The sequence below is a fragment of the Monopterus albus genome, unplaced genomic scaffold, assembly GCF_001952655.1.
Source record: "Monopterus albus unplaced genomic scaffold, M_albus_1.0 scaffold29.1, whole genome shotgun sequence".
Taxonomy (NCBI): domain Eukaryota; kingdom Metazoa; phylum Chordata; class Actinopteri; order Synbranchiformes; family Synbranchidae; genus Monopterus; species Monopterus albus.
The window spans coordinates 2,856,042-2,881,766 of record NW_018127909.1 but is presented as its reverse complement, the minus strand read 5'-3'; the positions used below and the strand labels follow the sequence as shown (position 1 = coordinate 2,881,766).

The window sequence follows — 25,725 nt, the reverse complement described above, 5'->3', positions numbered from 1 at the left end:
GTGGGTGTCTTAGTCATGAGTAGGTCAGGATGAAGTGCCCCTGTATGTGTCAGTCTGGAATAAAGTGCCCTCATGGGTGCCTTTTCAGTGGAAGAAAATGGGACAGACCCTGTGAAGGACCCTCACAAGTGAGGAAACATGATGAAGTGCCCTGTGAATTGCCATTGTAATGGGGTGAGATGGAGGTGTTGTATGGGTGCCCTTAGGGTGGAGAAATGTGGGAAAGTGCTCCTGAGTCATACACACTGCAGTCCAAAAATGGGTGCCCATTTAATGCCTTTGCAATGGAGTAAACTATCCATTATGTTAGAAATGATTGTATCTTTTATGTAGGCTGACCACCAGGAAAATGAAGCACCCGTTTTAAAGACTTATTCCAGTCAGTTGATTTTGGTGGGAAAATGAAGCACCCGTTTTAAAGACTGGACTTCTTCCAGTCAGTTGATTTTGGTTCAGTACTACTCACTGGCTTTCTCAGCCACACCCCTTTAGAGTCTTCTGTTGTTTTGGGGTCCAAGATGCTTTATTAAATGTTTGTAGACTCTATATGTTAACTTTACATGTTGGCCTCTCCAAACATAACATGCTAAACAATATGCTACATGGATCTGGCTAGTTCACTAGGCAGATACAGAGGCTTTAAACATCTCCATACTAAATGTTTGGTACAAACAGAAGATCATCATGTAGTGTAGTGAAATATTTAATGAGATCATTATTGTTTTTGCACTGTAAAGAGGGAGACCAGCACTAGGTTAGCACTGTATTAAACAGCGCCGAGAAGAGAGAGAATTGAAGACAGTATAAAGAGCAAAGGACAAAGGGCTGCAAATGCATTGAAAGGTTGGATCCAAAGCTGAAAAAGCAAGGGATAAGATAAAGGTATGTTTACATTAGGCATTAGTATTTAGAGTGATATCATGCAGAACTTAAATCTCTGCACATGCACATTTTGTATGACACTGACTATTTATAATGTAATTTTAAAGTCATGTGCTCCATCATAAAAATGGTGTTTTCTGTAACTATTCTGAATCACCCTATAAAATGTTAATCTTAATTGGAAATGTATGTGGAGGTAGAATATGACATGTTGCATTAATTTAGATCCTTTAAAAAAGAATACAATGCTAAATCAGCTAATTTAATAGTCAAGTAGCAGTATTTCTACATAATCCATCATAATATACTGCATTACACGGTACTGTATCTACTATATATCCACCAGACTTGGACCAAACATGTAGGTGTCCATACTGTATGTAGCTGTGAGGCTCAACTTGGGCACAACAAGGCTAAATGCTAGCAAGCTCACAATTACAATGCTACCATGTTCACTATCTTAATTCAAGGTGTAAGCATGTTAATATTATATAGTAAAGTAGAGCAGATGGAAATGTCATGAATGTCTGAGCCAAATGGCTAAAAACAGAAATGAGAACAAGTATTTTATCTCTGCCTCTCAATTTCCATCATTCACTGTTTGTTTGAGACAAGCATTTGTCACAGCAGACGTTTTAACTTGTCACAGCAGGAGAAGCACAGGTGCAACTGTAATGACTAACTAATTCTAAGTTACCATTTTCATTATGAATGACACCTGTGCTGTCAAAATGTCTGCTGTGGAAAGCACCTGCTCTTTAAATCCATTTACTTACATTTAAGAAGCAAAATAAAGCTATTTAAAAGTAAACTGAGATAACAACATGAAGCAAGACATCTCAAGGCCAAGTTACATAACCATCACAAGACAACAGAGTGAGCAAACCAGCGGTCGCTGTCGGCGTCTCTTGTTCTCTCAGCCTGTAGATGGCAGCAGTCTGTATTGTGAAGGGGACTGTGAACAGTCACTCACAGGATGTGAATAATGTTCTTAATTTCTCATTCTCTTCTTCACATACACACAAACTTACAGAGGGATAGAGATATCTTCTAGCTTGGGTTCACATTGTGCCAGTTTCTTATTTTTGTTTTTACTTTATTCCTCACTGCTGCTTCTCTTTTGTTTTTTTCTGTGAGTGCTCCTTGCCTGTGTTGCATGTGGGTTGTGTGCAGTGGCTGGGAGTCTTTTGTCTGCTCCATCTGTCTCCTCCACCATCTCTCAGTTTAAAACAGTCTCTTGTTCCCCAGCTAAAAACAGAGACAGATGGAGAGGGAAGGAAAGAGGAGGAGGGTTCAAAATGCCCAGCAGAACTACTTCATCTTCCAACCCCATTCATCCCTTGCCATCTCCCCCTCCTCCGCCTCCACCACCTCCACCCCGGCCTCCTCTTCGGTCAGGTCGCAAATCCAAGTCACCTTCGTCCCGACCCAACCACACAAAACGAGCACTGGATCTGGATAAAATTGAAGCCACCTCTGACCCAGAAGACACCAGTCAAACCCACAGAGGGCCCCGAGAACTCCGGCAATCTCATAGCTCGGAGATGGACAGGAAGTGGGAGGGCGTGGCTTGGGAGCTGCGTTGCCGTGGCAGCAGGATGAGGTCGGCAGTGTACCAGACTTCAGACTTGCCCTCCATGGTCAAAACCAAGAGACAGCCGGAGCAGAGAGAGGGCAAAGGGCAGACAGGCCGCAGTAAAGTGAAAGCAACATTTGTTTGAGGAGCCTGATGTTTCGTTGACTCACAGTCTGTCTTGTCTCTGTGACTCTGACCACACTAATGGTCCCTGCAGCAGCTGAAGCATGGTCCGGGTTTAGCGCTGAGGCAAAGGGTGCAGTGTCAACAACTGTGAAGTTGCTCCCAAACTCCCTGCTGAGGGCAGCTATTCAGACTTGGCAGGCAGAGACTAATCAAACTGTGTCCAAATTCCATACGACACTTAGTCTCAGCATGTACTGTGTAGTGGTGGAAGTGCATTTACTCAAGTACTGTAAATACAGTTTAATACTTCTACTCAAGTACATTTAATTAACTTCACTACATTTATCTGCCACCTGGTTACAATAATAAGATAAGCAGATAAGTAATTTGGAGTAATTATTGTGGTATTGCTACTTTAACAAAGAATGCAGAATGAAACATGTTTGGAATGAGATGCTAATGTACACAGATGTACACAGAGGACAAGGAGAAGCTGCTGAACTGTGAAAAAACATTCAAACATGTTGTGGTTGGTGGTGAAACATCTCCAGGAACACTTCAGAAACCAAAACAAACTAAAGAAGTATTAGTAAATCTTTAGAAAAATTCCTAAATCACAGTTTCACTGATATCTATCAGTTCATATCTTACCTCATAAAGTAAATGTTTTTTTCTAGAATGCTAACTGTAAAGGTATTTACAACATGTACATACAGTATGCAAAGAGAATGTAGTATGCAATTGGGACAGAGCATTGTACTAACTTAGCAATACCTTCTCGATCACTACCTGGGTTGCCCATGCTGATAAATAGAGATGAATATATAACATCAGTGTTTTAAAGGGGCAGTGCAGCAATTTCCTATTGCACTTCCATAAAGTCAGGGAACTTTTGTCTGGGAACTATGAAGCAGTGGAAGTGGAAACAATATTATTCTCAGTCATCAGTATGAGCCAAGCTTTTAAAACACTGGATGCTACATTTCTACACCACTGAGTCCCGAACGGGGTCACGGGGGCTACATTTCTCATAATGCAATTTCACAGTCTTCTGTTAGACCTCCTCTGTCTAGGAAACACCACATCCCCAGTCTTTCTGTTAAAAAAAGGATCCTGGTGACATTATGAGAATTATTTTCTCAGATTAGACAAAGTGACTCAACAGTTTTTTCACAATCTGAGTAGCACTAACCAGGACAAATTAAACTGATCTTTGTATGTAAAATCTGTGGTGGGCAGCAAAATAACAACAGAAACTATAGCAGTATTAAAGTAAGTTTAAGTTATTTAAAAACTGCTTAACATGACCACAATCGGGGTTAACATTAAATGCAAACACTGAGGGAACCATAGGAAACTATCGGAGGCACCACCTTAAAAAAGGAGTTCAGGTGTTGTAGGTGGGCCTAATTCTCCACCTCCTCTTTTTAAAAGAATGCAGTAAAGCAAAGACTAAGTGAGACAAGTGTTGTCCTGTGTCCTGACTCACCTACTGGCTAGTTAATTCAACGCAGCTGTGCCTCCAAGAATGGACTAATAGGCCACAATACATCTAACTCTGAGTCAAACCTATGTCACTTTACCCTGGGCCTTATTGCTGAGAGGCAGCAGTCAGTGAATCATACATCCAATAAAAGCAGCAGGACTGTTGTGTCCCCTTTTCTCTTCAAGTGCTGCCTGTAATGTCCATTTTTATGATCTTATAATAAAGTATTTTCTTAAATAGTAATCTCGTATAATCGTTCGTGTACTGGGGATTTAAAGGTAATTAGCTCGTTTTGAATCTACTAACTGGCATTATTCTCAGTTCTCATGATTACAGGTTAAGATGGATTTCCACACACACCTGAGGCTCCACTCACCAGCATGAATCCCCGTGTAACACCCGGCTCAGAGTCAGTGGCATGAGTTAAGTGAAAGCCACGACAGCTGTGCGGTTTTAATCGAATTATCTCCGTTGTAAACAAGGTGCACTTGACACGGGATGTGAAGTTGGCAGGGCCCCACGGGGGATGGCGTCTGTGCCCGACTCGGTGGTCTGACTGTCGGGGAGAGGGGGAGGATGCAGTGTGCCAGAGGGGCCTGGGCTGTAAAAGCTATATTGAGAACGGACCCTGTCCCTTTCTGTGAACTGGGGGAGAGGCGGGGTACAACACACACACACACACACACACACACACACAGAGTTGTTCGGAACCATGACAGAAGATGACGGATCCAGTTGTCGCGGAGGGACAAGTCAAGTTTAGAGAAGGAAAAAAGGTTAATACCACCCGTTGTCTTTGAAATATGTTTTACTTCCGCGAACCAGAGGAATATACTTTGTGAGTTATTGTTTCTTTACAAACTTCACAGTGGAAGACTCGGTGGGTCGTACTGAGGAAGCCTTCTCCGGTCGCAGGTATGTGGCAAACGTCTCTTTATAATCAGCTCGTTCCTAGTCAGTGTTACACATATTCACTGCTACGCAATCATCCACCCCATCAGTCAGCACTAATCTCATCTCATTTTCTGCAGTTAAATTAATCACTTCTTACCAATTGATCCCTTGGCTGTGCGCAACGGGAACGCGTAACGTACCCGCGTTAACACGTGGGGTGGGGGTGGGTGCCGTCACGCAGCGCATCAGTGGAACTGATCGAGTGAGATTATTTAATCGACCAATATCACATTTAAATAGTGCAGACAAGTACAAGTGCTGGCTGCCCTCCTCAAATTAAGTGTCAGGATATAAATCCTGCGTGGGTTTAATGTCAGTTGGGTCTAATGTTAATTATTTGAAAGCCTTCCAACCAAAACCATAAACTGTGATACTGTCATAGTCTATCAGAGATTGGTCTGTGCACGTTTGGCATAATAAGAAAGCTGCATATCCTAAAACAGAATAGGCCCACCTGACATGCTGTGAGGACAGACACTGAGCCTTTCAGCATACATACAGATAATGTATGGCTCAGTAGGCTGCTGCTGTGTGCTGGAGATAGGCTACTCTATTTATTTAGTGTGTGTGTGTGTGTGTGTGTGTGTGTGTGTGTGTGTATTTGTGGCTTGAGTTTCATCATCAGCTGTGCTAGTGGATCAGTTCATTGTTTGAGGGTTTGTTATGACAGCTGTGTCGTTAACACAGGAAGGCACACAGCAGGATTACAAGAAAAGTGACACTGCAGTCATTTAGCTTTCTGTTATTAAATTACTTTTAAGCCTGTCAGTCTTTAAGGCTCATCACTCTGTGTACGTGTCTGACTTGACTGCCTCAGACTGCCTGTCTCTGCTGGTGTACAAAGAGAAGAAGAAAGGGAAGGAGAAAGCCAGCGGCAACAAGGAGAGGCTCAATGTAACACTGGAGGTACGTTCAGCTCTGCAACAGACCGAAGCCTCTGTGCTTTTGTGCTCTAATGCAGCTGGTGGCATGTTTTTACAGCTTTGTGGGGGTGCTGCATTCTTCAGCCTTTCTATTGCTGTCCTGAGGTTGGTGTCACATGTACAGGGGGTGAACTAAATAAGGCCAGTGCCACATGGACAAGTTGTGTTATGCTGAATGCCAGCTATGCCCACAGTGTAAAAGAGCTCTTGCACTCAACATTTTGATGTGTATGACTTCAGTGTAAAGTGAAACAACCAAGATGTCTGAAAATGACTTGATGCTGAAGCAGTGGTATAAAAAAAAAAACAAAGTAAATCAGGTTCTTTTTTGTTTTGGAGAATAAGAGTTTTATTATATTTAAAGACTAGACAGCACTTGGTGAGCACAAACCTCCGCCAAGGCAGCACACTTACCCTCTAAAGCCATTACACCTAAAAGCAGTGTTCACATGATAGTTTGGCTCATAATGAGCTGTCTGGCTGTTTGACCGAGTGCAGGGCTTATAGCTACAAGGTGCAGGGCAGACAGGAGGATGAAGTCTGTGCTTTCACATAAAATGCTTCCCACAGGGTTGTGTGGAGGTGCGGCTGTGTTTATTTTGTGCTTTAGAACATAACAGCTGTGAAACTATCAGAAAATAACATTTTATTTCTGTGATTCACTGCTTTGGTGCCACTCCCTCTCTTCATTCAGCCACTAGCTTGCTCGACCACCACTGCTTGCTCTCTCTCGGTGGAGTAGGTTCAGAACATAGGCGCTGAGATAAAAAACAAAGTTTTTTTAGGTATGACTTGGATCCATTCACTCTTTCATTCCAACCAACGAGGTGTTGAATAGAACATAACTACAAAATGACCAGGCCCGTGCTGCAGTTCTCTCCAGTGTTGGCGTGTTGGACGAGTTTTCTCCCCTGTGGGGCTCTGAGCCAGTCATGTGACCGAAAACTATGAACTGGCCTTATCTCACAATGGTGAAGAATGGTAAAATAATTCCACCAAAACTGAATGGACTGTTCCATGGGCCATATCCTCCCTCTCCGGAAAATTTAATTCAAGTCTTTTGTTACTTTTTGAGTTATGCTGTGAACCAGACAACAAAAGCTGTAAAAAAACATGATCTCTGCCTTGGCGGAAATTGTAATTTACCAATTGCATTGAAATCCCTTGTGATTTTGAAAAACTACAGTAAAAAGGAGTATAGTGGTCATTCACTGTAAATTCTGTGTAATTCCCTCTGCTCCGTCAGGGGATCTGTGGCGTGGAGCCAGGACCCGGGTATGATGGGGTATCCTACATCCTCTCCATCCTCTGTCTGGCACACACGCTGGTCCTGGGTTTCAACAGCCGGGACGGCCTGCTGGCCTGGGATGCCCGCATCCGCTACAGTCTAGGGGAAGGTCAGTGGCTTGGCCTTGTGTGGATGTCATGATCTTGATAAGCTGTTCAAGAAAGTGATGTGTGAAGAATTAGACCTTTTGATCAGTCAGGTTTGTTTACCACACTGAGCCACTGCAAATGGGGAAAGCATGTAGGGACTGGACCTTTTAGTATAATACGTTTCACTGGTTTTCAAAGTGTCAAGCAGAGGATGAATCTGGAAAGCCAGATGTCTCAGCAGCTGCTCCAGACTTATTTGAATCAGCGGTATCATTGTGGTAAGTGTATGGCGTATTGTTTGCCATATACTATGAAGTAAAAAAAAAAAATACTTGGGCTGCTATAATATACATTTAGAAGATGGTACTGCCAGTCCTTCACAGGCCTTCATATGTTTTAAAATGGTAAAGCCTGTAAGTGGTCATATGCATCAAAACATATCCTAGCTATCTTAGAACTTGATTGGCTACCGGGCATATCAGAATGTGAAGCAGTGTGTTGCTCAGTCCACTCTCACTTGTAAAGCTTAAGAAGCAGCCAGTAGATACCACATGTGAGTGGGGATCAGAGAAATGACAGGTGGAACAGATATTATCTGCCATCCCTTGCTCTGGTCCTCCTCCATCTGCAAAATCTGCTCTCTCAATGTCACAAGTTAACTTTCACTGGAGAAATGCAAGATAAAAGGAGAAGAGCATCTAAGATCGGCATGCATGAAGTGCCAAAGGAAAATGTAGCCTGTCCCATTTTATATGAGTGAAATGTGCTCGATGGAATTGCCATTACATAGGTTATAAGGCGTGGCGCAGAGTTTTCTAAGACACTGAAGCAAGCTGTTTAGGATGATGCAACTTGGGATTATGGGGTTATAGGTTATTTTTAGTGTAGTGTTTTGTTGTCGCCTCCGCTCTGTTCCTTAGAGACTTCCTCTGCACAATAAGCAGTTTGGAACACCAGTTGGCAAGGTGACCTTTTTTCAAGGGTTTGTTACTCTGAATTCTGCAGGCGATGGTCCAGTCTTTCATATCATCCCCTGCACTGCTTCTCAGCTCCTGCCAAATGGTTAAAAGACTTATTAAACACAGGCATTTTATCAACTGGTTAAAACTGACTTTCAATTATAAGTTTGCAATGATTCAGTTGAACATTTAAAGTTCCCCTTAAAAATAACTTTTGACTTCTATCCAAACTTTTTAAGTAGTCTTACTGAGAAATGTTCTCTCAACCATTATGATTTTAATAGCATATTTAAATAACTTCAGATTGATTTTTAACTTTCACCTCACAGCCAGTTGGTGAGTTGAATTGACATTCCTTCCTCAGAATATCACCTGCAGGCTCCGTCCTACCTCTTAATCATTTTATCTACGCACATTTTGTTCCTCCATCACTATGTGAATGTCACACACACATTGATATTCCCCTTGGACAGTTTGTACGAGTGCCTTTAGACACTGATCTTCCAGCGTAATGACGGTAACTCTGTTCTTTTCAGTCCCTGTTGCTATTACCAATAAACTACAGCCTCCATATTTTGTCTTCTTAACCTGCCACTAAGAATTCAGGGCTGTTTCATTTTAACTAATGAAACACAGTGGTGTGCAGTTTTGCTTTCTACAGCTGAGTGTAGTTGTAAATGTATTCACCACCACCTTGAACTGATCTAGAAAAAAATATTAGTCTATTTCCTCTTGCATCTGCACCTCTCAAAAGTCTATGTGACTGTTTATAGTGCTGCTGTAGAAAAAACGTTCACCTTAATTTGCCCTGTTAGCAAAGTGTATTAAGCTATTACACTGCTGTTTAAACTTTTCAAGGTGTGCTGATTTCCTACCTTCAAGGTAACCTCTTGTTTTATATCCTTTTCATTATGCTGTGTAACACAGATTCAACACTTGCTGGAGATCAGTAAACCATCCCAAAGCATGCTGTAGCCCTCAGCTACATCTTAGACTGTAAAGCTCCCTGTAAGCCACACTGCGCCTAGAAGTGCTCAGATGGAGCAGGTTACAGTGAAACACTGAGTTTGCTCTATCAAGTCTCCACATAAAACAGATGCTTTATGAAAGTGCTAGACTCTTACATGATGTACTAATTCTTGTCTTGCAACTATAATGTCACAATCTTTTTAAAAGCTGCCGATGCGTTAAGAATGATCATTCACCTGTCTCTATTAATGTACTGTAGGTGTAGGGCTGTGAGGAGTGACAGACCTTGGCACTGAATAACAGCCATCAGTACAAACTGCCAAGCATAATGTGCAGCCAGTAGAGCTTAAAGACATTCTCAGCCATCACTTACACTGTACATGTGCATTCATGCACTTGTGTGTACGACATCTGCTGATGATTTATATTTTATTTGTCGTGTCATTAATGTGGTTTATGATCAGTGATATTTTAATCTTAAGTCATTATGATGGAGAATGTGCGGCACACACACGGTCTCACTCCCTTCCTTTCTGTCCTTCAGTCCACAGTTTCAGCATCAATGTTGAACCGGGTACTAAACTGGAAAGTGGCCCTGCCTCCCTCCACCTGTGCAACAACCTGTTGGTTCTCACCAGAGGTCTTCCTCCTGTCGTCACTGGTCACTGGAAGCTGTCGGCTTTACGTCGATATGGTGCTGTGCCAAATGGCTTTGTGTTCGAAGGGGGGACTCGCTGTGGATACTGTAAGTAACTGGTGAACCGTTGTTTCTGCTGTGCGAGTTCAGACCCACTTCAAAACTCTTATCATGCCACATGATCTTCATTAAATGATGGAGTTTGCCCAGTAGTCAGGTAGATGTTTAAATCCATGCTGGCTTAGATACCAAGGTTCAAAGTTCAGCCTGGAAACAGCAGCAGAGCTACAGTATCACTCTCACTGCATTCTGGACCTTTAGATCCTATCACACGAGCTTCAAGAATCATGATTCAAAATGTGATATTGGTGCTGATTCCCAGTTTAACCTCTTCTTGTATATTTTCTCATTAGTTATTCAAAGATAAGGCTGCTCATTTTATATATTGGTATTTTCAGCAATCTTCAGACTAAAAACTGACTGAACTGCCTCGACTCATGGTTAATGTCTTGTCAGCTGTCAGTCTTGGATTATGTGGTTTGCCTGTGTGATAGGCCTCCGTTGTTGTTCAAAAAGGATTACATACAGTACATCAGTACTGTAAAGGATCACATCTGCAGCTAAAATGCTATAGGAATTGCAGGCACTCGTAAGATCCTTGACAAAGCAGTGAACCATCTGCAACCGATGTTCAGTGTAATCGAGCCTGAGCTTATTTGACCAGTAACTTAATTTGTATGATGTACAGTACTGCAGCACAGTCAACTAAATTCCACTTTTCAGTGCATCTCCTTTTAGCTGAATGTTTCTCTCTAGTGATTACAGGATTGTAAGGACTGTATCTGTCATTTAACACTGACAGACAGAAAAGCCTATGATTTATTGCGGGTGTTTATAGGGTAACGTTATCCATGTAAGAATGACCTCGTCACACTATATATTTGTGTGGTTGCCAGGGTTCAGGTATCCTCTGAGTGACTGGTCGATGAGGGCATGAATGAGAGGCAGTTTTATGATTTTGGGTAAGGATGTTAATGTGTGAGATGTGTCGATAGAAACAAATGTCTAGTAAAGGGTTCGGGTTAGTGTCTGCTGTTTCAAGTGTTCATTACAAACAGCTGCTGTGTTCCTGATTTGATTCAGGAACACTGTCGTCCTTTGTTTTTCTCAGTGTTAAAAGAGAATTTGTGAGTTTGTGTGTGTATTTATATAACCTCTGTCTGTTTGTGTGTTATCTGCATGTGTGAGAGACTTGTGGCTCCTACAGGAATAACCATGAGGCCCAGAGTCTCTGGTTTCAGTGTTCTGATGAACAGCATCTATAAATACCAGTCTCCCCCTGTTGTGAACATTTAGCCAAACACAGTGTCTGGTGGCTCAGTCTTCCCCTTCACTTCTCATCTACATATTACCCAGCAGCCACAGGGGCAGTAGAGAGTGGCCCTCCTCATGTGCTGAAGAAACGGTGACAAAAAGAGACATGAGAGTTGGTTTAGTTGGTGACATTTCTTGCATGAGTGCAAAATAAAGCAGAGTGCTGGTTTACATGGCATGTGACACATGCCAACACTAAAACAGTACCTTTATGGAATATTGTGTAGTTTTCCCTGGAGCAGATGTTATGTGCTTAACAGTTGGAGTCATTGTTTCAGCTGTTACACCAAAATCTTTGACACATTTCCTCCTCTGTCCATGAGCCACACCCTAGTCAGTAGCCTCTCTGTCCCAAAGAGAAGTGGAGCAACATGGCTAACATATTGGCTTGAGCATGTGCGTCGGCTCTGTGACTTAAATGTGAATTTGCTGCAGATAACAGGATACAAATCAAGCAAACAGTGGCTACTTCTTTTTGTGTTTTTGAGGAGTTAGTCATTAAAAAATGGATTGACTCTGCTCCAGCTATAATACTGTATGGTTCATTAGTACACTTATCCCTGTTGGCATTGATCTTCTTTTTCTGTTTGTCAGTGGGGGAAGAGCCCTGCTGGCTCACTAATCACCAGTGATTTGTGCTGCTGTTTGGCGTCAGCTGGAAGCACAGCTGTTGCAGAAGCCTACAACAAAAACACGTTCATATTGAAATCCATTAAAACAGACGTTTCCCTTAGTGCTGGTTTATGTTAGTCTTTTTATAATGGCCTTTTGCTCAGTTAACATATGCCACCGCAAAACAAGTGCAAGTGTAAATAATAACTGTAGTGGCTCCTTTCCTTCCATCCATCCATTATCTATATCACTTATTCCTGAGTATGGTCGTTGGGGGATGAAGCCAATCCCAGCTGACACTGGGTGAGAGGCGGGTTACACTCTGGACAGGTCACCAGCCTCTTGCATGGACAAAATCACACACTCACTCCTACGGGCAATTTAGAGTCGCCAGTCAATCTAAGCTGCATGTCTTTGGACTGTGGGAGGAAGCCGGAGTACCTGGAGAGAACCCATGCAGAGACAGAGAACATGCAAACTCCACACAGAAAGGCCCCGGGTCAGCCCAGGCTCTTTCCTGGATCCTCCTTGCTGTGAGGCGACAACGCTAACCACAGCGCCTTTCCATTAATGTTATTTGTTCCAGCTTGTATATTAAAATGCCTGGTCTGAAGTGCAGTCATATAATGCTGCAGTCAGCTGGGTGCTAACCCATATTTGCTGTGGTTTAAAAAAACAACAACAAATATTCACATTTGACAAGTTGGAACCAGGACATTTGCCATATTTGTTCAGAAATATTACTTAACTGATTAATCAATTATCAAAATTGTTAGATTACTTTTCTGTTCATTGATATATCAACTAATTGGCTCACCTTGAATTATTTTCCCCAGTGAAAACGTGATTGAGAAACTGTCTGTACTGTCAGATAAATCATTAGAAAACATAAGAACTGGTGGACTCGTACTAAGACATTGCAAAGCCCTGCAAACAAAATCTGGGAGTTGAGTGCCAGGTTGTTGTTTTTTTTAACAATAGCATGTGTTGACATGCTTGATCAATACAAAATGCTGCTGCATGTTTATACAGAGATATTATGGGTGCATAGATGTGCAGAATAATTATAATAGAATTAAATAGTATTTAATTAATTTACACTTTCTGAACAGCAAGTCGATGGCAAGGTCTCTCGGTCTATAATGCTGCTGTATAAAAATAATTTACCCTTCACTGCCACAGTGCTCACTGCTGCAGCTGTGCTTTGAAAGTCAGCTGCAGCGCAGAAGATTACAGCTTCTTCTGGCTGCAGAGCTGAAGTCGTACACCACAGTGACATGACACACACATAGTGGGCCATTTTGCTGTGCAGAGTCTTTTATTAGGCAGTAATCAGTTGAGCTGTGGTCTTCATGGGTGTCTGTTGTACAGTCACATGCACACACTGTGCAGCAGTGTGGTTCGGCATGGGGCGATATCAGTACTCCAGCTTCCAGTCGATGTGATAATGAGGCTGCTGTGTTCTGTAAATGATGTTGTTTGGAGCAGTTTGTGTCTTAGCTGGATGGATGTTTTCTGACTTGTCAGGTTCGTATGTGTTCATGTCAACCCTACTACACCACACAAACACACACACACACACACAGTAGACGTAGTAATAAATGATCCTCTGCAGGGTTTGGGTGGATGTCAAGCCTTGTGATCTAGATAAAAACAAATTTAATCTAATACGTCCATTTTTCCACGTCGCTCAGGTGTAAGCACACACACATCTCATACCGTAGAGCAGTAATATGCTGATGCACGAGTTAGGGTATTTTCCGTGTGTTTTTGTTGCACTACTGTACATTACATTGTGCAGAATTTAATTCATCCAGATTCTCAGTTGTTTAGAGCAGATTGTCTTTTACTTTGTACTTCTAGAACCAATGTCAGCGATTCTCAGAGGACAGCTGATGCCACCACTATATCACAAAATAGGATCTACTGAAGTCCTATTTTGTTATATAATGGTGGCATCCGCTATATCTTCTCTAGAGTGGGCTGCTGGGGCAGCAGCATCACGACTGCAGACAGGAAAAGACTAGAGAAACTAGTCAAGAATGCCGGCTCTGTCCTGGGAAGTCCCCTTGACCCAGTGCAGGTGGTGGGAGACAGGAGGGTGTTAGCCAAGTTAGCATCCCTGCTGCAGAAGGACTCTCACCCCATGCATGAAACTGGGCAGCTCTGTCGGTGAAAGACTGCCTCATCTCAAGTGCATGACAAAGCGTTATCACGGGTCCTTCCTTCCTGCTGTTGTCAGGCTGTACAATCAGTGTTGCTTTCAGTAAACCTCCCCAAGTCGACCTCACACCCACCGACTGAATAACTGTGACTATCCAGTGTACCAATGTATATTGTCTTACTTCACACCCACCGACTGAATAACTGTGACCAGTATACCAATGTATATTGTCTTACTTTTTTAATTATAGCTACAATTGTTTAATACTTAATTCTGAACAGTCTGTTTTCTATCCTACTGCTGCTGTAATGGGGTGAATTTACCCATCGTGGAACTAATAAAGGTTTATCTTAAAAGAGCCATCGATCTGACTCTTCACTTCTGTATATGTCGTCAATGACTAGTGCTGAAATAGACGTTGCCTGCAGTGTAGTGGATGGAAATTTCCTGTGTTAACAAATAAGATGCACATCAGGCCAGAGTAGACAGAAATGTGTCATCTTGTAGAAAAGGAAAAACCACCGCCACAATACTTGTGGTCTGAAAATAAGATATCTCTCTTAAAATGAGTTTTCATGCAGCTGAACTCAACATATTTGTGAGAAATATGACAACTGGGTCTAACAAGGTTTCTTGGTGTTCATAACACAACAACAACAAAAAAAAATATAGCTGCCAAAATAGCACTCAGAGAAAGTGAAAAATAGAAAAACTTCCAACAGATCCTGATGATATTCTCTCTAATGGTAGTGTATATCTCTTATGTTCAAAAGGTTATCATGACATAGCTCTATAAAAGCTTTGTTTTTTCACACCAGATAAAATGTGGATGGGGCTCTGACTCTGCAATGCTGTGCTAACACAAATGGCAGCAAGCTATGCAAAACTGTACATGTACATTTATAGCTTTGATTTGTACTCTGTCACATTCTGTAAACTTTGAAGTAGCTATAATCAATATCTTTACATAGACAAAGGAACAAATGACTGTCAAAGAGGCCACAGGCCATTGTCTGCAGTTCTCCTCACCTTTGCTTAGCTTGTTGTTATGCATCTCCAGCCCACAGCTGTACTGTGTTTTGGTTCACTCTCACCACTGTTACAGCAGACAGCTGTTTTTAGTGGCAATACTCTGATAAGCCCATTGTGTACTACCTGCCCAGCACTGAACAGAAGGCAGATGCAGCTGGTGACTAGCTGGTAGACACCGGAGCATTTAGCAGCTTAAGAGCCTCAGATTTTGGTAGGGACCCAGTGAGGGTGAACGTTGGATTTAGCATTCATCAGGTGGGCTAATACATTACAGATCGCATTTGATTTTATTATATTTGTGTATGTGTCACTGCACTAAACTGAGCTTGGCGACCTGTTGAGTCATGATTTGGGTTCTTGTCAACTTCTGAAAGCTCTCAATCACTTCAGTTGAGATGTTTGGATTAAGAACCAGTGTATCAGCTAATAGCCTCGTACTGATACGATCTGTTACTGTAGTTCTCTTGTTGTGAAACGCTGTCAGAGCTGGTGAGTCGATAAGCAGCTCAAGCGTTTCTGCTGATTAGTGCACAGTGATTATTCAGGCTAGAAGCTGTTTTCAGATATCAAGCCTGGGCTCTGAAACCACAGTTTTAATGGATTCTGCTCACACTTATAAGTAAGGAAAATGTTAAAAGTTCTAGATGGAGAGCACATCGGACCTGCAGAAGCAGCATGCTGTTGTGTCGACTCGTCACTTTTTTTCAGAATTGTTTCAAATGCAAAGTAAATTAATCAGAGGTATATTTTAGTACATAAATCAAACACTAGTTTTTGTTGCTTAGTAATTATTAGAAGAAACTTTGACTGGCATCACTCAGGTGGTATATGTTCAGCTATCTTCTGCTCTACTTTCTCATCTGTTTTGCTTTTCTATTAGCAGAAAATTCAGTTTGATAAGAAAAGTTTTTTTTTTTGACTGATCCTCTAAGTTTTTTTAAACTCATTTGTCTTTTCAGTATCTCTGTGATGTAAGATTGTGTTGTCTTGTGCTTACACAGCATCCCACCTGTGCGTGGGCTTGATAGTAGAGATGGGACTGAAATGATAGTTTTATGTAACCTTGGATACAAAGGGTTGTTGCTGGCTGAAAGAGCAGCCTTGCCTTTATAGCAACCTTCTGAACCTCAGTAAATACTGTTTGGCCTTGTTCAAAAATGTGGTTTTACTCTTTTATTTCACCATTTACTATAGCACTGCCATCTAGTCGTACTGTACTGATGATTAATGCTTCCCCCCCGCTCATATCTCTGGACTTTATTGTAGCTATGCATCATCCACCATGTACATACTGTTTGTCTGCCTCTCCTCCATCTTCCAGGGGCTGGTGTTTTCTTCCTGTCCTGTTCAGAAGGAGAGCAGATCAGTTTCCTGTTTGACTGTATCGTCAGGGGCATCACTCCCCGCAGGGCCCTGCATGGACTGCAACCTTCCTTGCCAGGTGAACACACACACACATACCAGCATTTATAAAAAAAAAAACAATGGCAAACCAAATCAGTGGGAAATGGCCAAATAATACAAACTGAAATGTTTGCAATAATGAAAATCCAGTGTGCCATTAATAAGCTTTGCTTGTATGCATGTTTAGCATTCGTGTCGGGTGCCATGCTAATGGAAGCCCCACCTGCGTAAAGATTCAAAGGTCATTTGTGTATTATGTGGTCATGCCTTTTTGTGTGACTTGTGTACTATTGTAACATACTGCTAATTTTACAGGGGTTTCTGAGATCACAAAAGTGGAGACAAAAGGTTGTAAGGTGAAAAGAAAGCAGTTGCACAGAACACAATCCTGGTGTGTGACAACAAAGCACCATTATTAATAGTCAGACTTCTCAGGACAACTTTAAGCACTGTAGGTTTTCCTTTTCCTGCTACTTTTACTCATCTATATTTCAGATTGCAGTGTTATACTTTTTACTCTACAGTGATCTGACAACTATAGTTACTTGGCAGATAATTTACTCAGTTCTGTTTGACACTACCCACCAGTATATGAGGTAATTAAAATGACCAGCTGATAGTAAAATGCTGTTCATGTTAAAATATTAATAATATAGTAATACAGTATAATAAGTAATTCAGCATTATACCATGTTAAGCTCCTGTGTGCTGCCTAATGATCCCTCTAATTTTGGTACTTTATTTTTTCTAATTTAATAAATATTTTACTTATTTTCACACGTTACTACTTGATCTTAAGTAAAACATCAGTTTACTTAACATATACCTAAAAATCTACATTTATATTGTATGTTTACTGTCCACATTGCAAAGTCAGCATTGATGTGTACTGTATGCTCATATAGGAGTGGATGAGAAAGGTGGGGGACATTTGGGTCAGAATCACTTGGACTGATGGGGGGGAATGACCAAAGTTAAACTTTTTGCTTTCTGCTGTGGGGACCGACCGTAACCTCGCGACATTCACTGCTGTGAAGCAGCTATAATTAACTTGGACCAGCAAATGTTAACTGACACCTCACATAGCGTAGTGAAGAAATTTGGCATCTGCATGTTGGCATTACAGTAGCTGCTGCAGTCCAGAGGCAGAGATCCAGGGTTGACACCTATACACCGATGACCCACTGCAACACACACACATCGACACACTAACACACACACACACACACACACATCGGCACACTAACACACAGCCTGCATTTATAGCAGGCATCAACTGTGTAACTGGCAGGTTTTACACTATATACAGTAGAAAGGTCCGACAGATCTAATAGTCGAAGCACATGTAACCTCCTCTGGGAGATGATGCATTTACAGTGCCTTGCGAAAGTATTCGGCCCCCTTGAACTTTGCGACCTTTTGCCACATTTCAGGCTTCAAACATAAAGATATAAAACTAATTTTTTGTGAAGAATCAACAACAAGTGGGACACAATCATGAAGTGGAACGAAATTTATTGGATATTTCAAACTTTTTTAACAAATAAAAAACTGAAAAATTGGGCGTGCAAAATTATTCAGCCCCCTTAAGTTAATACTTTGTAGCGCCACCTTTTGCTGCGATTACAGCTGTAAGTCGCTTGGGGTATGTCTCTATCAGTTTTGCACATCAAGAGACTGAAATTTTTGCCCATTCCTCCTTGCAAAACAGCTCGAGCTCAGTGAGATTGGATGGAGAGCGTTTGTGAACAGCAGTTTTCAGTTCTTTCCACAGATTCTCGATTGGATTCAGGTCTGGACTTTGACTTGGCCATTCTAACACCTGGATATGTGTATTTGTGAACCATTCCATTGTAGATTTTGCTTTATGTTTTGGATCATTGTCTTGTTGGAAGACAAATCGCAGTCCCAGTCTCAGGTCTTTTGCAGACTCCATCAGGTTTCCATCCAGAATGGTCCTGTATTTGGCTCCATCCATCTTCCCATCAATTTTAACCACCTTCCCTGTCCCTGCTGAAGAAAAGCAGCCCCAAACCATGATGCTGCCACCACCATGTCTGACAGTGGGGATGGTGTGTTCAGGGTGATGAGCTGTGTTGCTTTTACGCCAAACATAACGTTTTGCATTGTTGCCAAAAAGTTCGATTTTGGTTTCATCTGACCAGAGCACCTTCTTCCACATGTTTGGTGTGTCTCCCAGGTGGCTTGTGGCAAACTTTAAACGACACTTTTTATGGATATCTTTAAGAAATGGCTTTCTTCTTGCCACTCTTCCATAAAGGCCAGATTTGTGCAGTATACGACTGATTGTTGTCCTATGGACAGAGTCTCCCACCTCAGCTGTAGATCTCTGCAGTTCATCCAGAGTGATCATGGGCCTCTTGGCTGCATCTCTGATCAGTCTTCTCCTTGTATGAGCTGAAAGTTTAGAGGGACGGCCAGGTCTTGGTAGATTTGCAGTGGTCTGATACTCCTTCCATTTCAATATTATCGCTTGCACAGTGCTCCTTGGGATGTTTAAAGCTTGGGAAATCTTTTTGTATCCAAATCCGGCTTTAAACTTCTCCACAACAGTATCTCGGACCTGCCTGGTGTGTTCCTTGTTCTTCATGATGCTCTCTGCGCTTTAAACAGACCTCTGAGACTATCACAGTGCAGGTGCATTTATACGGAGACTTGATTACACACAGGTGGATTCTATTTATCATCATTAGTCATTTAGGTCAACATTGGATCATTCAGAGATCCTCACTGAACTTCTGGAGAGAGTTTGCTGCACTGAAAGTAAAGGGGCTGAATAATTTTGCACGCCCAATTATTCAGTTTTTTATTTGTTAAAAAAGTTTGAAATATCCAATAAATTTCATTCCACTTCATGATTGTGTCCCACTTGTTGTTGATTCTTCACAAAAAATTACAGTTTTATATCTTTATGTTTGAAGCCTGAAATGTGGCAAAAGGTCGCAAAGTTCAAGGGGGCCGAATACTTTCGCAAGGCACTGTAAAAGCTGGTTTAACAGTCGGAGACGCGCACATTGCCAACATTAAAAAGGAGGCTTGTACACATGTTGGTGCTCTTTTGCCTTAATATTTCCATTTTGTATTAACCTAGAAACCAATTTTCAGTGAAGCCTTTTGTTCTTTTTAAAAAATGTGAAATATAACATTTTTTTATTTACAGCCATGTAATTGCAGTGTATTCTTTCATATATCTGAGCTACAGTCACATTTTTACTTGAGAGCATTTATAAAGATTATTGCTGTGCTATACAGTATTTTGCTATGCTACATGTAGCATATATTTAAGTTTAGATTGTATACTGGGGTGTGTATATTTTTTGTTTGGTTAAGTGAAGTTCTGCTTTACTTTTAATTCATTTTAGAATTTTCCCCATTCTGATACATATTAGTCTAAACTTCACAGAGTTAAAGATTATATCAACATGTTCAACAGTGTGCAACAGCTGCACAGCCTCAAGGATCAACAATGCATTATCTCTAGTGGGGCTTTTAATCTTCGCTACAGTTATGGTCGAGGTTTAATTGTGTTCTACGGTTTAGAGAAGCTTAAAATAGGTGGATTTCCTGCACATACCATTGTATTCATTTTTAATGTTTAAGGAAAGTCTACTGTGAAACTCATGAACAGGGGAAAGCTTTACAAGATTGTGACATGGCGATATGCAAGGAGGGTCAAGAATCGGTCTGTCCCAAGATTTACTGAGCTAATCTGAAAATTCTTTCTCCAGATTGAACCCATTTGTATAAAACAATAGACACATAAAATGATATCGTAGTATCTTCGGTTCTGTGCATAAACCTGCGCAGTGCCTTCATTCTCATTGCTTATAAAATCTGACAGTTCTGTGCCTTTTGTTTGCTTGTGCATGTCTGTATGTATCAACAACAGATCTCGGGGCCGACCCTGCCTCAGCAGAGGAACGAATCAGCCAGGAGGCATCGAAGCTGGAGAAAAGGCTCAGCATGTTGTCGCAGTGCAGCTTAGCGAGCAGCACAGGTACATCACTGTGTCGGTGTCACCTCCAGTTGTATTTTAGTAACCACTATAGCCATTTATTGACCGCTCTGTATTATACAGTATAAGAGGGAAAGTATGTCTCTTCTAAAGGCCTTCAGACAGCGATGAACCTTCTGACTCATCAGTGCTCCCTGTACACTCAGGCTGGTTGGTCTTATGTCCACACGTGGGCTTAATCACTGTTCTATATTTATGAGCTGTGAAAGTTTGTGTTATAATTATTTCAGTCTATTAGTCAGAAATGGGGAAAGTCAGTTAAAGGTTTCATGATTATTTTCAGCTGACTAGCTTTAGTTTTTTTTTTTTAAATTTGTGCCTTCATGACTTAAACAAGATGACTTAAACTTTAGCAAATGAAAACTGTTATAAATTGATTTTACAGGGTCATAAAATTTTGTACCCAGAACCAAATTTAAGGCATTCATACTAATTAAACATTTTTTGTGCTGCAGTTTCCTCACTTTTTGGATGCGTGTGTGTGTGTGTGTGTGTGTGTGTGTGTGTGTGTGTGTGTGTGCGCAGATTTAATAATATATCACTTCCTCTGTTTCTAATCACTTTCTTGCCCTCTTCAGCCTCCACTTACAGTTGCAGCACATCTGTTGCTGGGGATGATCACAGCAGCATCTCCAGCTCTTCCTCCAGCCAATCAGATGCAAGCTATGGAACCAGACTGGCTTTTTGGGTGGAGCCATTGGCTAGATCGCACCACTCCGAAACAGCATCAAGCTCCTCCACGCTGAAGGCTTTGACCAGTTCAGATGACCGGCTGTTTGCTACTGTGATGGGAGGCTCTGCCCAGCTCCACCCTCGTGGTCTCCATGACAGCGGGCGGCAGAGCTCATTAGACAGTGGGATCGGGATTGGGCTAGCGACAGGCAGTCAGTCATCCTACTCAGGGAGCTTCTCTTCATGTACAGGGAGTTTGGACATGGCCAGTCAGGGCGGAGCCGAGGAGTTTGGGTCTGTGGCCAGCCTACCTGCTCCTCCATCTTCACCTCCTCCTGTTCTTCCTCATCCACCTTCTTCTCCTCCTCCTGCTTTTCAGTCCATACTCGACTCAGGGCTCAGTCCTGTTACTTCCTCCTCCTGCTCTTGTGCTTCCAGATCTAGCTCTAGTACATCTCGTAGGCACAGTGGGGAGTACCAGATTCCTAACCAGTTTAAAATGTGGTACGACACCCCCAGAAGTCTGCTCCAGACCTTGTCCCTGAAGGACACCTCACACCAAGAAGGCCCACATGAGCTGGGTAGGAACAGCAACTGCAGTGGGGAAGGAGGACGTAGTCTGGTAGAAGAGTTGAGCTGCAGACCCACAGGACTGAGGGTTCAGCATCAGGCCACACTTCGGCGCTCACATTCCTGGGACAGTGAGAGGGAGCTGTCTGTGGACAGTGAGGGGAGGTCCACACCCAAACCCCTGCTGGTGCCTGGAGGTTTGGTCTGTGGAGAAACACAGGTAGTGGCAGTGACACTGTTTCAGTACATCAGGAAGCCAGTCAAGCAACAGATTACACTGTAGCATAGCAGAGGGAGAATCGTCTTCTGTGAACTTTAAACCCCTGTTAAGAAATTGAATCGCATCAGTAAAACATCTTTTACACAGGCTCTGTCTGTGGGACCAGAGAATTATGGTTTTTGAAACCAGACTTGAGTCTAACAACTCTAAGCAGATTTGGTTAGTCACATTATAACAGTACAATCCAAGAAAACGTAAACAGATTTTTATCATGATGTAAAAACAGAAAGATCCTTTTGATAGTTTTGTTTCTGTGCTAACATTTGCATTAAGTAATGAAATGAAAAGCTTGCAGGTCATCACTTAGTCCAGCTATTGAATTTGCTCCCATAGATTTGTCTTTAATGTGACTGCTTGCATTTATTAAGACCACAGTGGAATTTAATTGGGTGGAGTCTGAGAGAGAGTCAAGACCTTAGCAGCGAGGTCCAGTGAGTGGCTCTGGAGCAGAAGAAAGGCATGTGTGAATGGGGTGAAAGATGGATAAGTGCTTTGAACATGCCTGCTAAGATAAAGTAAACTAGCACAGGAGGACAGGCTTAACAAAATGTTTGTTACACGAGGCAGGCTTGAGCCCTACTTCCTGGTGTTGGCATGAGCAAGCTAACATGAGGACATATTAGAAGCTTGACTGGTTTTGTTGGAGTGAATGATGGCAAAGGGTGGATTCTGATGCAGCACAAAAGGAAGCAGAAGTTTGTCTGGGTTAGCTGACATGTTTGGTGAGTTATCTGAAATAATTGGTGGCTAGAACAGCATTTGAAATGTTTGATAGTGTTTTACTTTGGCTTAGTTATTTTTTGGTAACAGCCTGAATTTATTAAGAGCGTAGATGTTGTGTTGGATGTGTGGGTGCAGGCAAAGAGCAGGGTGGTTCTGGGATGCTGGAACACACTGGTGAGCCTTCTCAGTGCCATGAATGTAACTCAATGAAACACCAGTGAGTGGGTGCCCACCTGATGACCCTGTAGACTTGCCTTTACTCCTACACCCACACAGAACCTGTGTTGGTGATAATACAGTTCTCGAGTCAGTGGGGTTGTTACTGGTGTAGGTTTCTGCTGATTGACAGTCTTAATAGACCAGTGATGGTGATTGGACAACTGATAAGGCCTGGCTCTCAGATGTGATTGTCTACTAATCCACTTGTGTTATACAGTGGCTGGCCCAGGCAAATACAATGCAGCTATTACATCTGCTCTGTGCTTGGGCGAGGAAAAGATTCAGGGATCCTTTGTATTAAGGTCAAAGGAGGGTCTTTCTCATATATACTGTAACTCCCCCTGGTGCTAATAAGACAGGATGAGCTCTGCAGGATTGTGCTTTGGATGTTGAGAAAGAAGGCAGTACAAGTAATATCACTGAGGTTACCAAGCTGGCACCTGCTGTCAGTTATTTAGCTGTAATAGAGTCGCGGCACCTTGGTATGACACTGCTGGAAATTCTTATATCCTGGAGCAGGGCCTCTGCGTCTTCCTTTGCTCTCCTGAAGCGATACAAATTGAGAACTATCTTATTAATTTGTGCCGCAACATTAGGCCATGCAAAGCCAGCCACATTGTTGTGGCAGTCTTTTCTCTTGTAAAGGTGGACCACGATGTTTGAAAACACTTCTAAAAAGTACAAATCTTACCTTTATGTAGCTTGTCCTAGTCCTTTGCTCATTCTGCAAGTTGCTAAATAGGTCCGACCTTGATGCACATCCATGACAGTGTCAACATTGAAGTGGGTATTCTCCAATAACGGAACACCTTCCAAAATAATAGCCCTGCAAATTTTTATTTGGTGAAGCTTGCATTTTTTTGTTTTTATTAATACTTTCAGCGATGTGGTAACTTCTGAGGCTCTAGGTTGCAGTGTAAATGGTAAAAAAACTGTACAGTAAGTGTATTTCTGTCAGCCGTGGTAAGGATCTACTTTTCTAATGGTCTTTGTATTGTAGCCATTTAAACTTTTGACATTGCTGTGTTACATGATTTTTTACTGTTTGGGTTTGCATCAGCAGTTTAAGCAGCAATTATCTGGCCTCTTCACAGGCACACTGCTATGTCCTTTGTAATTATGACGTGCTAGTCTGCACCTTAAAAGCTTTTGTAGAAGAAAACACTGCAGAATGCAGAAAAGCAGCAAAACAGGTTCCTAAAAATAATTTCTTCAGCAATACACCAGCTCATATTGTGCTACAGCATGTTGCGGTGGTGGCTACCTTCCCGCGCCCAGCATGCTTCAGTCTCCTCTACATGGGCAGTTTAGTGTCTGGTCCAAGTAACTCTGGGCATCTTTGGCCTGAAAACCACAGGGTGCAGAAACGTGGTGAGAAGTCGGACAGAAGTCGCTGTGAATCAGAGCCAGGTCCTTCTCGCTGTGAGCTGATAGCCACCCACTGAGCCACTGAACCAGTATAGGAGACCATTGATTATAAAATAGTAGGTGTGAGTTCTCCATCAAAAACCTGTCTATCCAGCATTGTTTTCCCTTTGATGCTTTTTGTCTGAAACCTCCGAATCTCTGATGAGACTTCTCCATGTTGTCTAATTTTCTGATGAGTTGTGAAAAGCGCTTCCCCCTTGTAGCAATCAAATTATCATCAGAGCAGGAGAGAAAGCAGCATGTCTGTGATTTCTGACAGCTCATGTAGGAGTGTGTGTGCATGTGTGTGTTCATTACAGCACATGGATGCTGGAGAGAGAGAGAGAGGGCGAGCAAAGGGGGCTGAGAAAGTTGAGTAGTGATGAAACCGACAGAAACCCTTGTTGAGGAGAATCCTTTTTTTATGAAACCTAAATGAGCTTCCTTTTGTTTTATCATTCCTCCACTGTGAAGTGTCAGTGTAGTATAAAGTCCACACCTTTCACATTGGGTAATGAGCCGATGCCTGATCCCACAAGCTGTAATATGTCTGTTGACAGATCGTATCTCTGAAGCGCCAGCCTGCTGTGTTATTAGCTGCTGTGTGGGCAGGAGGAAATTTTAAATTGGGACACGCTGTCAGAGGCTTTTCATGCCTGAGCCAGCCACTCCTGTGTCACTGGTCTGCCACCTGTAAAGATGTCAGCTCGGCCCTCTTCATCTCCCCGCCCCACACACTTCTCTCTTCCTTGTTCCTCTTCACAGCTGTGTCAACTGTATTCTCCCCTGTACCTCATTTATCACATACTTAACTATGAGCTTGAGGTATCTGTACTTGAGTATTTTTATTTTCTGCTACGTCTTCTTTCAGAGTCAAATATTGTACATTTTACTCCACTAATTTGATAACGCCCCATTTATTTTTCAGAATCAGATTAATAAAACAAAATACAGTCTAATCATATGACTATTGATTCCTGGTGGTAGCTTCACAAGCTAAATTGCAGTACTGTATGTAAAGTACTTCAAATCTAAGCATATAAGGTGGTTAACATTGCAAGCGAGAGCAGACGTCTTTACTGCTCCTCTTGTCTGTTCTACGATTTTTCACATCTTCTACATTTTCAAGTCTTTGAACAAATTCTACAACTATTAAAATGCCTCCAAGAGGGAAAAGAGCTAATAAATCAGAAGCGAATGAGGATGTTGAAGCAGAAGAGGATTATATTTCAGCGGCGCAAGTAACAGAAATGTTGAGTCACCAGAAGCAGATGTACACTGTTGAGCCAACAACAAGACAACTTCAAAGGTTTTGTGCAACTACTTATGGAGACAAATAACAA

The 25,725-nt window shown here is 42.0% G+C and overlaps 1 protein-coding gene across 1 annotated transcript in view; it reads left to right on the top strand.

Annotated features, from left to right (window-relative positions):
• The first annotated feature begins 4,283 nt into the window (after positions 1–4,283).
• dok7b (docking protein 7b) overlaps positions 4,284–25,725 on the top strand; it is a 29,476-nt gene continuing 8,034 nt past the window's right edge. Inside the window, exons 1-8 of the mRNA XM_020596210.1 lie at positions 4,284–4,846; positions 4,940–4,985; positions 5,842–5,930; positions 7,194–7,344; positions 9,797–9,997; positions 16,393–16,512; positions 20,386–20,493; positions 21,090–21,973. Coding sequence (XP_020451866.1) covers positions 4,793–4,846; positions 4,940–4,985; positions 5,842–5,930; positions 7,194–7,344; positions 9,797–9,997; positions 16,393–16,512; positions 20,386–20,493; positions 21,090–21,973 — 1,653 coding nt within the window. The 5' untranslated portion in view covers positions 4,284–4,792. The remainder of the gene's footprint in view (positions 4,847–4,939; positions 4,986–5,841; positions 5,931–7,193; positions 7,345–9,796; positions 9,998–16,392; positions 16,513–20,385; positions 20,494–21,089; positions 21,974–25,725) is intronic.